At 45.4% G+C, this 13,265-nt stretch overlaps 1 protein-coding gene across 35 annotated transcripts in view; it reads left to right on the top strand.

Moving 5' to 3' along the window:
• Positions 1-2,714: 2,714 nt before the first annotated feature.
• Positions 2,715-13,265, top strand: part of FNBP1 (formin binding protein 1) — a 64,255-nt gene continuing 53,704 nt past the window's right edge. For 28 of the 35 annotated variants that reach the window (XM_087944241.1, XM_087944234.1, XM_087944224.1 and 25 more), the window contains exon 1: positions 3,252-3,703. In XM_087944241.1, coding sequence (XP_087800367.1) covers positions 3,680-3,703 — 24 coding nt within the window. In that variant the 5' untranslated portion in view covers positions 3,252-3,679. Of the gene's footprint in view, positions 3,704-13,265 lie in introns of all 35 variants that reach the window. The other 7 variants (XM_087944239.1, XM_087944237.1, XM_087944233.1 and 4 more) reach the window with 2 other exon arrangements.

The following is a 13,265-nucleotide window of genomic DNA, read 5'->3' as shown; positions in this document are numbered from 1 at the left end:
AAAGGTCATAGAATGGGGTGAAACTCCCTTAAGAGCTATCTCATTTAGCAGTGGAAATTTGGGACTCAGTTATACTGCAAGCTACTCCTACTGCTATTTGGCAGGTCGAATCCCACCACGCTGAAGGTTGACTCAGCCTTCCGTCCTTCCGAGGTGGGTAAAATGAGGACCCAAATTGTTGGGGGCAAGAGGCTGACTCTGTAAACCACTTAGAGAGGGTTGTGGAGCACTGGAAAGCAGTATATAAGTCTAAGTGCTTTTCCTTTCCTCTCCTGTCCTCTCTCCTCTCCTCCCTTCCATGGTGGTGCAGTGGTTAGAATGCAGTATTGCAGGCTGACTCTGCCCACTGCCAGCAGTTCGATCCTGACCAGCTCAAGACTGACTCAGCCTTTCATCGTTCCATGGTCGGTAAAATGAGAGCCCAGATGGTTGTTGGGGGCAAGAGACTGACTCTGTAAACAACTTAGAGAGGGCTGTAAAGCACCGTGAAGCAGTATATAAGTCTAAGTGCTATTGCTATATGTCAGGGACCACCTGCAAGCTGAAACTAGGAATTGGATCGCCTTGCTCACGTCAAATGCAGCAGCCAGTTTTCTTATGGTCTGTTCTCTCGTGCTTTTAAAAAGCAAATTCTGCTTTTCTCGGTGTATTTAAAATAGTTTCTATGCAAAAATGACTCAGGTCTTCTAAAATCGGGCTGATCCTTGACCACCAAGGCCAAAATATGCAAAAATTTCGTTCCTTCCGCTGTCTCATAATTAACATCCATCGAATTTTGTTGTTTTTTTTTAAAAAAAAAAAACTTTACTTGCTGCATTTTATTTTTACTATCCGTTTCTCGACCAAAAAAAAACGGGCAATGAGACTTGCACGATCAGGAAGAAGCTGTGACTGTTATAAGTGCGAGAACCGGTGGCGGGTCCCTTCTTTTCAGGGCCATTGTTCACTTTGAATGGTCACTACATTGTTAAGTTGAGGGCTTCTTATGAAAATCCACGGCTTGTTTACACTGGGTCCCAAACAGCTCGCCATCTAAACATTGACAAAGAGGAAGAGGCAGGAAGGAGAAGGAAAAATGCTTCGGTTCGGGGGTGCATGATTTGAACTCGGGGCAGGCCTTCGCCACGGTTACTCAGTAGGGAGTTTCTGCCATGAGAAGGCAGCTTTTTCTTCGGGAGAGAGGGGGAATATGGGTATTGTCATTTATTTATTCATATCCTGCCTTTTCATTGCTTTTTGCAAATAACTCAAGGCGGCAAACACACACACACACAAATACTCCTCCTTCCTCCTATTTTCCCCACAACAACCCTGTGAGGTGGGTTGGACTGAGAGAGAGGGAGTGGCCCAAAGTCACCCAGCTGATTTTGCATATCAAAGGCGGGACTTGAATTCATTATCGTCTGATCATTGGCCAGAGGTTACCCAACCAGCTTTCATGCCTAAAGCTGGACTAGAACTCTCAGTCTCCTGGTGATTGGCCCAAGATTAGCCAACCAGCTTTCATGGCTAAGAGGGGACTAGAACTCACTGTATCCTGGTGATTGGCCCAAAGTCACCCAGCTGTCTTTCATGCCTAAGGCGGGACTAGAACTCCCAGTCTCCTAATGATTGGTGCAAGGTTACCCAACCAGCTTTCATGCCTTAGGCGGGACTAGAACTCCCAGTCTCCTGGTGATTGGCCCAAAGTCACCCAGCTGTCTTTCATGCTAAAGGTGAGACTAGAATTTCCTGACTCCTGATGATTGGCCAGCTTTCATGGCTAAGGCGGGACTAGAACTCACATTTTCTTACCTTCTAGTCTGGTGTTTTGACTGGGTCTCCAAAACGCAGATGTAACACACACACACACACACACACACACACATACCGAATAAGATGTATTTTAGAGATTTTAATTCCGATCCTGCCCTACGGCACCTTCACAACTGCGATCATCCGCAAGACATTTGGGCGTTTTCACTGCATTCTTGTTGACCGGAGGTCTCGCAGTGGCTCTGACAAAGAACAATGGTTGTTTTCATGCACAACACACACACACACATTGTTCTCCTTCGCTGTTGTCCTGGTGGGATTGGCCAAACCGTACCCTCACACAAGACTACTGTGTGGACCTGCAGGGGGGCTGGGTTAGATGATCTCCCAGAGCCCTTCTGTTCTGCCAATTGGGATGGCGGCTGTGCAACCCGTTGAGGTGGAAAGCCTTCAAGAGCGCAAGGTTCCCAGCTACCTTCCTACCAAGTTCAGGGAGTCCTTGGGTTACAACCAGAAGAGTTTAGCAGCTGTTCTAAAGTCTAGATAAAAAAAGGACTAGGGGGGACATGATAGCAGCATTCCAGTATTTGAGGGCTGCCCCAAAGAAGAGGGAGTCAAGCTATTCTCCAAAGCACCTTCAGAAGGCAGGACAAGAAGCAAGGGGTGAAAACTAATCAAGGAGAGAAGCAACCTAGAACTAAGGAGGAACTTCCTAAAAGTGAAGACAATTAATCAGAGGAACTCCTTGCCACCAGAAGTTGTGGGTGCTCCATCACTGGAGGTTTTTTAAGAAGAGACTGGACAGCTCCTTGTCTGAAATGGTGTAAGGTCTCCTATTTGAGCAGAGGGCTGGACTAGAAGACCTCCGAAGTCCCTTCCAGCTCTATCCCCGATGGATTGATTGTAGTTGCAGGGTTTGGACAGCTGGCTGACCACAGGCCTGAGGAAGGTGGCGGGGAGGGGGGGCGTTACGTCCACGCGGCCAGCCCAGTTAGCTGCAGCACGTCTGCTTCTGGCCAAGCAGAGTTGCGCCCTCTCCACCCCGCGGATCCGCCTTCAAGGCATTGGCGCGTCGGGTTCTCCTTTTGCAAAGGCGCAAATCCGGATCCAGTCCGCTGCGCTCTCCCGACAGCCAGGCTAAGGGGGGGGAGGCTTTTGCGCAGCTGACCGTCACCCCCCGACCCCACCCCAATATCTTTCCACACACCGCACCCCACCCCAGCTGCTGGCTGTCCTAAGGTTGCGCTGGAAGCTTTGCAAAAGGCGCCGGCGTCTTGCTCAACCCATTTAAGGTTGGGGTCTTTGTGCGTGTGTGTGTGTGTGCCAAAGACCCCCACCTTCTCGCGCTTGCGCAATCCCGGGAGCCCCCTGCTCTTCCTCCTCTCTTCCCCTCCCCCTCTTTTGCACGCTCGCTCCTTCTCTTCTTCACCCCCGGCGCATGCGTGCTCTCCCCATTTCCCCCCTCCCGCCTCCCCGAGCTGTCAATCTCCCCCCCTCCCTTCCCTAAGCTTTCGGAGTTGAGCCATACATATATTTTTTTGCTCCGGACGGAGGAAGCGATGAGCAGATAGCAAGTCCGGATTTTTAATTTTATTCTATTTTATTTTTGCTTGGTTTTTTTTTTAAAGGGAGTGGAGACGTCCCCGAAGAGACCTGACAGACAGACAGAAAGACAGACAGACAAAGCAGGCGAAAAGCCCCCCTTTCTCTCCTCTCCTTTTGCCTTCGGGGCTTTGCAATTGGCCGGCTTTATGCCAGTTGGGCAAAGGGCTCGGAAGGGGGCTCGCCTCCGACGGCGGGAGGCGGCAGCAAGAAGAAGGGGCTGAAGACCACCCCCTCCCCGAGACCCTTCCTTCCCCTCCAGCCCAGCCGCTTTGCAGAGGACCCCGCCGCCGCTTCGCCAGCCCCGCAGCCTGCTGGCACCATGAATTGGGGCACCGAGCTGTGGGTAAGTCTCCCCTTGGAATTGGGGAGAAGGGGGGGGGCAGGACAGTGCCAAGGCTGTAGCCAGGGTCCGGGGGGAAGGGGGGAGGTCTTTCTGGGCAGCAGGGGGAGAGCTGGAGCTCGCCCCTTCCCCTCGCTCAGCCCCCTCCCGCCGATGCGCAAACTTCCCCGGGCAAAGAAAACCGGAGAGAAAAATGAGAGAGAGAGATATATTTTTTTCCATCTTTCCTTCGCAGCGTTTTGGTTTTTTTTTTCTCCTCCGCCTCCCGGAGAGGAGGAAAAAGAGAGAGAAAATAACGGTCTGCAAAAAAGCGGAGTCCTCGTGTTCTTTTGCAGCCGATCCGTTTCCTCCCGATGAGTAAAATGCATTTGTGATGGAGGGAGGGGAGGCAGCTTTTGGGGGGAGCGTGTGCCTGGTCACCTCGGCTGCAATTCTTTATTTATTTATTTATTTATTTATTTATTTATTTTATTTATTTATTATCATTCACAAAAACTACAGTGTACACAGCAAATAAGAGAACTATGCTAGGTTATGATTTATTATTATTATTATTATTATTATTATTATTATTATTATTATTATTATTATTATTTCCACTGATGCAATCGCGAAGGACACGAGCCCCGGTGGGATGGAAGCGGCCAAAAAAAAAAAGAAAAAATCGCATTTTTCAACCGAAGGGACGGAAATGGGCTTTTTTTTTAAAAAAAAAAAAAATGTGGCTGAGTTTAAGCCGATCCGTCTTGGGTGGGAGAGAAGGAGGAAGGCTGGAGTGATGGGGTGTGGAAGCGAAGTCAGAAACGCCTGACCAACAGGACAGAGACCTGGAGAATCTTTGTGTGTATGGGGGGGTGTGAATAATGATTTCCACCCACCCCCCAAAATTCTGCTTTCTTCCTTCGCTAAAATAATATTTAAAAAAAGAATAATCAGGAGAGTCTGATATTTTTCTGCTTGGTGGTTTAAGGCAAAAACTATCTTGGTGACAGAGGCTGTTTCTTAATATATATATATATTTTGCACCTTCTTTTATAGGCAGGGGTCTTCGATGCAGGCACCTCCCCTTCCCCATGTTTTCCAGCGTTTCTCCTCCGTCCCCCCCCGCCCCCCTTGCGGCCTTCCCTCCCCCCTTTCGATTCCAGCCACCAAGATAGATAGATGGAGAGAAGGAGAGAGAGAGAGAGAGAGAGAGAGAGAGAGAGAGAGAGAGAGAGAGAGAGAGAAAACCAGGTTTAGCTAAAGGAGTGTGAATGCATGCAACCTCTTTAAGGTTTTTCCAAACCAGGAGGTACCTTTGGCTGGTAGTGCTGAGAACTACCTGGATGGAAGAGAAAGGCTGAAATCTTTTTTATTTAATGGGAGGGGGTGGAAGAAAGGTGCATTTATTTATTTCTGGTTTCTGTCTGCCTTTTCATGACATGAATCAGCTTGACTGCTTTTCTTGAAAAGATCATGTCTGTAAGAGACCATGTCTATCCGTCCATCTTTTTCTGCTTTTAAAAAGACGTTTCTGGAGTCTCTCTTGACGGTTTTACCCACCTTGTAAAGGGGGCTCTTTGGCTGTTCTTTCTCAGGGCTCTCTGGCTGTTCTTTCATGACAAGCCCCCAACCCCCCCGACTTTCAGAATTAAGTTGGGGGAGGGGGTCCTTTGCTCTTCGCCCAAACCCAAACATACCCCCAAATCAGCCAGGCTCTCCTTGGCCTCCGGTGTGAATCCAACCTTTTGGCTATATAAATCGGAGACATTAGCCCACAGCTTACACATGGGTGTGTTTTATGAACATAGGAGCGGTGCTCACTCAACAAGTTTAATCTTTTTTTTTTTCTGAAGTAACAGTTTTCAGCTTTGCACAAAGATAGTAACCTAATCGAATGGGCTGAGTAGCTAGAAGAAGAAAAAGATACAAGATAGTAAGGATATCGTGTGAATGCTGCCAGTTTTCAACTGGCCTAATTGAACGTGTTGGGTGAATGCAGCCTTTCTTTCTTTCTTTCTTTCTTTCTTTCTTTCTTTCTTTCTTTCTTTCTTTCTTTCTTTCTTTCTTTCTTTCTTTCTTTCTTTCTTTCTTTCTTTCTAATATGTATTCATGGCAAATTGGAAAGCAAAAGACTTTTAAGGAAGAATGACATTCACGATGAAATAGGGTGTCTTTGGCTTCCTGTTTCTGTTGACTCACATGTTCACTGGGGAAGTGGTGGGGGGAATATAAAAGCAAGAAAGAGAACAAACAACTTTGTAGTTGCGATCAATTAAGGAAAGGGAAATTAAGGGGGCGGTGATGCCTGCATATTTCATTCACTGAATTTTCTTCTGTCGGAAGATTGGAAAGGAAAGGAGACTGCAAGGGGTTGGACTAGAAGACCTCCAAGGTCCCTTCCAACTCTGGGATTCTGTTGTAGTGTCATGCACATTTAAAGCTTTACAGTGGATTTGGGAAGGAAACCTAATTTTTTGCCTCAAATATGAAATAAGACCAGTCACCCGGTTGGATAGATTAATCTCATTAAGCCATGTTTACTTTGGATTGTTGGATGAACGTAGTGGCCTATTTTGCTCAATAGGCCATAATTAGTGGCTTACAAAACAAGGTCCCAAAAACCAAATGTACTTTTGGTTAAAAGAGTGTATGAAAATTCAGCCTGAGGGGTTGAGCATGCTTTCATTGCTCGGCTCGGTGCACAAACCGAGCTGATGTGAGGTTTGGTTTAACAACTCTGTGAAGGAAACTCTGGTTTAGTGTAACAGGTGACCAAAACTAGGAAAACAGCATCAGTGCCAATGAGTGTACAGCCGCTCTGCGCTTGGTGGTTTTTCTTTCTGATGTTTCATGACCCAGCTAGGGAACATCATCAGTGCTAGGAAGGAGGGGAGTTTGTGGAATGGAGGAGGAGGAGGACAAGGAGAGGAGGAGGAGCGTGGAGTTTTTGGTGCTCTCTGAGTGTGGTTGTTTTCTTGCAGACATTTCATGACCCAGCTAGGGAACATGATCAGTCCAGCATGCGTTCCCTAGTTGCTCCCTAGCTCTGAACTTTCTGGTTTTCTTGCAGACATTTTCATTACCCAATTACAATCACCAGTTCACTAGTAATCTACTATAGAATACTAGTAATTAATAATCAGTAGCATCAGCGGGGCTAGAAGAAAGTAGAGTTTGTGGAGTGGAGAAGCGTGGAGCCTTTGATGCTCTCTGAACTTGGATTGTTTGCATGCAGACATTTCATTACCCATCATCCAGGCTAGTGAACGTGACTTGCTCCCTGTTTATATACAGCAGGTCTGAGGTTGGTTGTCTTCTTGCAAACGTTGCCTTACCAGAGAAGGTACCATCATCAGATGCTTTATTTCCCCCCTTGGGACTTTTTATAAGTCCTTTGGAGACAGGTGGCTTCTGTCAGCCGCTGGGTATAGTGTCCTTTAAGATTGTGACACTCTTCCTTTTCCTTGTTAGACACTGTGGAGCAAGGGAGAAATGGCTACTACCTGTATTGTTTGGGGAAACCGAGCCCAACAATTTTTCCTTTGGCGTTAGGAAAAGGAGCAAAGGGTTTTGAAATGGACTTATCCCCTCTCAGTGTCGTCCAAATGTAAACTGAGACTCCAGGTGCCAGGATTTGAACTGTTGACTGAAGAGTGTGTAATGCACTTGGTGCATTTCCAACTTCGAGGCCAGGTTGCCTGAGATAAGGAAGGCGTTGATCTACTGAAGAAGGACGGCCATTTTAGAAACCAAACAGGTTGGAGAATTGCAGAATCGTTGCTTGGATCAGGGTTGGTTCTCGGCGTTTGCAAGAGTCGGAGGGCTCGGCTGTCGAGTAATCAGCCAATTACGCGGCTGATGCTCTCTTTGACGGAGAACCTGTGGTGGTCGCTGAATAAGACAAGGCGGGCGGGGGATGATGGTATGTCTGCTGGTTGCTTAGGCCCTTGAATGCGTGGAATGGATGGTCTGGGTGAGCATGCTGCTCAAAGTAACAGGTGGCGCAGTGGTTAGAGGGCGGCATTGCAGGCTGACTCTGCCGACTGCCAGCAGCTCAATTCTGACTGGCTCAAGGTTGACTCAGCCTTCCATCCTTCCGAGGTCAGTAAAATAAGGAACCAGATTATTGGGAGCAAGAGGCTGACTCTGTAAACCACTTAGAGAGAGCAGTAAAGTATCATGAAGTAGTATATAAGTCTAAGTGCAATTGCTATTCCTTCCTTCCTTCCTTCCTTCCTTCCTTCCTTCCTTCCTTCCTTCCTTCCTTCCTTCCTTCCTTCCTTCCTTCCTTCCTTCCTTCCTTCCCTTCCTTCCTTCCTTTTCTTCCTTCCTTCCTTCCTTCCTTCCTTCCTTCCTTCCTTCTCTTCCTTCCTTTCCTTCCTTCCTTCCTTCCTTCCTTCCTTCCTTCCTTCCTTCCTTCTTCCTTCCTTCCTTCCTTCCTTCCTTCTTCCTTCCTTCCTTCCTTCCTTCCTTCCTTCCTTCTTTCCTTTCCTTCTTCTTCCTTCCTTCCTTCCTTCCTTCCTTCCTTTTTCCTTCTTCCTTCCTTCCTTCCTTCCTTCCTTCCTTCCTTCCTTCCTTCTTCTTCCTTCTCTTCTTCCTTCCTTCCTTCCTTTCTCTTCCTCCTCAGGAACTAGCCCCTGAGTAGCTCAGAGCAGCCTTTGGCCCTGTCTAACCTCCTTTCACCACCCACCTTGACTTTTAGTAGATAAATCCAATGTCCTGGTTTGTTTTTTCTTGGAAATAAACTCAGGCCCTTGTTCTAATGATAGATCTCTGTAACTTGTGGCTGCCGTGTGTGTATTTGTGGTTATGGAAGGCAGCTTTTTCCCCCGGTTGGTTTTGGAAGCGCTGGTGGGGTCACGTGGAGCTCAATCTTTAATTTTCTACAACTGGAAGAGAATGGGAGGGATTCGCTCTTCGGTACCATGAAATGCTTAACATTTGGTTTGGTTTGAAACTGGTCCTTCTCTGCATATCACACAAAGCCACGCGGGACTTCATTATCAGGGTTTAGCTACTAAGTCACCCTTGGTTTAGAGAGCATAAGTCAACCCAAGTTATCAAGTTAAAAACCTCTCGTCACTGGAAGGTCACAAGAGGATTACATGACCCCAGGAAAACTATAACCGTCGTAAATATGAGTCGTTTGCCAACTGTTGGAATTTGGACCACGTGACCCTGAGGATGCAATGGTCATAAGTGTGAAACATGGACATTTTTCAGTGCTGTTTAACTTTGAGCAATCACTAAATGATTGAGGGCGATCTGTATCTGCCCCCTACTGCTTCAGCCCAAACTTTCCACCCATATATTCAAATATCTGGCTGCTTAATAGTTTAATCCATTAATTGCCCCATCCAGAAAAATCCATTTATTATTTCCCTACTGATTGATTGCTAGGAAACATCTATTATATCTGCAGGGTTTTCTCTGTGTTTTATTTATAAACCGGTATCTGATCAAAATGCCAAACTTTACATCCGATTGTTTTGTGACGAGCATGAAATCCATAAATATGGATTTGAACAGGCAAAGCTTTGGGACATAAACTGTTATTACCCAGCGATTATATTCAATCTTGTTTGTGTATCAATAAATCATAAAAGCTGTGTGTGTGTGTGTTTGTAATCGATAACTTTATTCTTCTTCAATTAAATCCTGTTGCATTTTAGCAACTGTCTTTCACATTAGACAAATTCATATAGGAGCAAAGCAAACCCTTGGTTCCTCGTAGCCCATTTGGGGATTTTGAGCTATTTCTTTAAAAGATAAAATAATCCTGCATCCTTTTTCAGATGACGAAGCAAAGAATTAATTCAATTGAGAAGTATATCATATTTATTATATTTTAAAATGAAATTGATAGGGTGCCCATCTCGCTGTCCAAGGCAATTCTATAGGTAGTCCTTGATTTATGATCACAATTGATCCCCAAATTTCCAGAATCGAGTCCCAAAATGGTGATCACATGAGGCCACCACAAAGAGGAAGGGGTCAACTTATTTTCCAAAACACCAGAAGGTAGGACAAGAAACAACAGATGGAAACTAATCAAGGAGAAACACAACCTGCAATTAAGGAGAAACTTCCTGACAGTGAAAAACAATCAACCAGAGGAACCGCTTGCCACTAGAAGTTGTGGGTGCTGCATCACTGGAGGCTTTTAAGAAGAGACTGGACAACCTTTTCTCTGGAATGGCCCAGGTACGGTCTGCTGCTTAAGCAGGAGGTTGGAATAGAAGACCTCCAAGGTCCCTTCCAGGTCTATTCGGATTGATTGATTGTCTGTCTGTCTGTATAACGGGGAATATTTTTGCCACAACCATGGCAAGAAAGACTGTACAGTGGGGCAATAATTCCTGGTGTTTGCAGGATTTTAACTCCCAGAATCCTAAAATAGCACCAGAAGATCTGGAGTTGGATCCTGACCCAACTATAGAAGATGCCCAATGAAGGCACGTTTGAGTCAAATGTACAATCTTATGTCTGTCATGAGTGCTGCATTTGCAGAAGCCATGATGCGTGTTTTAACACACCCTCCTGATCAACTTCCTCTGAAAAAAAAAAATCCCTCTTCTTTCTCGGAACTTCCTCGAGCAGTTTGGTGTCTTCTATGCATTTCAGAGTTCAAAGTGTTTCCGAGTTGTGTTTCTGTCCAATTGATTTTGACAACCAGAAGTATATCCAAGACTAATATGTTCTTATCACAGTTGGTTGCACAGCCTGGATTTGGTCCCTTCCAAGGACCTGGGGTAACCAAACCTTGTCGTTGGATTGTGTCAAAGCCATCCTGGCAGGATGTAGGCTGTGCCAGGGGTCCTGGGGCCAGCCACTTTCTCTCAGCCCTAGGAAGGAGACAATGCCAAACCGTTTCTGCAAAACCTGGCCAAAAAAACGGCAGCGGCTTGTCCAGGAAGTCTCTTTGAGAATCGGACGTGATTGAACGGAAGGAAAAATGAAGTAAAATAAGAAGGAAGTTGAGACGTGACAGCGGTGGTAGCATCTGCAGAAACCAAGAGCTCTTAAGTTGTATTTTAGCATCGTAGAAAGCAAACGTAGTTGATGGTTTTGGGGGACATCGTTTTTTAATTTTTTTCCCATTAGCACCTATTTGCCTTTTTGAAGAACTCTCAGTCCTTGTTTTTATGTATTCCAGAACAGTGGACAGTCATTTGTCTGGAATTGGGGTAGGGTTCCTGCTTGAGCAGGGGGTTGGACTAGAAGACCTTCAAAGTCCCTTCCAACTCTGTTATTCTGTTTTTTTACTTTTGCACTGAAGAGGAATTGATTTTCCTCTTTTCTTTTCTTACAATGAGAAGGAGAGGGTTGTTGGTTTGTGTTTAGAGGTCCTGGCTTTTCGGAGAGGGGGAGCAGGAGGGGAAATGTGCAGTTACGTAGGTTTGTGTGTGTGTTTGTGTGCGCGCGTGTGTGTGTGTGTGAAGTGAGGCTGCAAAATAAACCAAGCGGAGGAAGAAACTAAGAGACAAAAGGAAGAGAGAATGGACAGGAAGGTCACCCTGGGGCCAAGAATGTGCTTCCTCCATTTTCAATATTCTACACAAAGAGATGAGACAGGATGCACAAACAACATGGTGGCATTTAGGTAACACGCACCAAGTGCAGGAACCCATCACTGCTGCATCCCCATGTTCCACAGCCTTGCAAATGTTGTAAAACTGCAGTGACAAGCATGAGAGTTCAGAATGAACTTGGGTTGCAGAATTATTTCTCCTTTTCCTTCTTCACTTCCTCCTCCTCCTCCCTCCTCTTCCTTCTCTTCCTATTTTTCCTCTTATTCCTCTTCCTCCTCCTTCCTCCTCTTCCCTTCTCTTCTTCCTCCTGTTCTTCCTTCCTCCTCCTCCTACTTCCCTACTCATTATCCATCTCCTCCTCCTCCTCCTGGTTTATCTTTTCCCTGTTCTCCTTTATTTCCTCCTGGAACATGGTATGGAAAAGCAGTTTGATTTTCTTTCCTTTCTCTCCTCCAGTGAAGGAGGCGCAAGTTTCTAGATCTCATGACTTTGAAAAAAAAAAACTCTGGAAAATGCCTGGGTAACTTTGAATGAGCTGAACTCGGAGCAAACACTTTATCTTGGTCAGGATGAACTGCAGGAGGAAATCTGTCTGTGCCACTTAACTGAACATGGCCAATTTTAAAATAAAGCTTTAAAAAAAAAGAGCAATGTTTGTTTTATTTGAATAATTTATGCCGTTTGCAAAGTGCTCCCTATTTTGTCAAAATAGATGCTTGTTGCAGAATTTTAAAATAATACTGTAGTAGCTAACACAGTCTCGGGCAGATATCCTAATTTTCTCCCGGTCATGAAAAATACTTATTTTTGCACTGTGGATTGCTATTTATGCTTGAGATTCTGTTGAAGAATGTAAGCAACAAAGAACGTTTCTGTGCTAAATCCCCTCTGGAAGAAAATATGAGTGGCTTTGTGAAAATAAAACCAAAACACAGAATCGTTTTGTTTTTTTGTTTTTAAAATCGATTCCAACTGGATAGATGCATACTTTAGCAGGACTCTTGCAGGAGTTAATGCTTTTAAAGCTGTGAGTTGGGGTTTCCTCCCCGCCCCCCCCAATCTCTCTTTTGAAGAGAAGCTAAAAAGGACAAATCATAACAGCCATCAGTGCTAAACAATCTCTCGTTTGGGTTTGAAGGTTGGACTCTCCTCTCCATAAATTGGTTGGGATGGGGGAATGGGTCTCTATGGTCAGGTCAGAAATACCAACCTCTCTCTTAGCTCCTTTCTGCTGGTCTTAAAATGAGGACTACCTCCTTCCCTTTGAAAGATCTCAGGTTTGTGGAAATAAGGAGGAATTCAGGAGTGCAAAGTGGACAATAATAAAACATAGAAACAAGGAAGAGCATCGTTTAAAAACAGACGGTTCTTTCTGCAAATTCTCAAATCCATCGTAGATAAGAATCTTGTCTTCTGCCTTGTGGTTTCTTTTTCTAAACTTCAGTTTCCTTTACTTTTCCTTCCTGTGCAAGGCAGATCTATTCTCCCCCTCTTTACTCTTTTAAAGTTACACATCGGAGATAGGCAGAAAATATCATCAGGGAGGGGGAAAAAAAACACTTTGCAAGGGGGAAAAAAAAAAACATTTTGGAGAACAATCAGCAGAACTCCTTGCCACCAGAAGTTGTGGGTGCTTCATCACTGGAGGTTTTCAAGAAGAGACCGGACAGCTGTTTGTCTGAAATGGTCTAGGATCTCCTGCTTGAGCAAAGGGTTGGACTAGATGTCCTCTGTGGTCCCTTCCAACTCTGTTATTCCTTAACTTATGAGCACAATTGAGGCCCAAGATTTATGTTGCTAAGTGAGACGTTTCTTCAGTGAGTTTTGCCCCATTTTAAGACGCTTCTTGCCACGTTTGTTAGGTGAGTCACTTTGAGGATTGCAATAGCGAGATCCTTTTGATCTTTTCCAGAATGAGCCAGTCTGGAAAATGCCCTGCTATGGATTTATCCTTGCCAGGCTGGATTTTGTCTGGAGTTCTGACCAGAAGATCTAATTGGCGTTTCCTGAGAAATATTCCTGTTATTACAGCTATGAAGTAAGCGTACAAT

This window comes from Notechis scutatus, chromosome 15 (genome assembly GCF_049901735.1).
Source record: "Notechis scutatus isolate UNSWTSFEM ecotype Mainland chromosome 15, rNotScu1.2, whole genome shotgun sequence".
Lineage (NCBI taxonomy): Eukaryota > Metazoa > Chordata > Lepidosauria > Squamata > Elapidae > Notechis > Notechis scutatus.
Note: the sequence above shows the minus strand (reverse complement) of the source record. Positions and strands in the feature narration are given on the sequence as shown.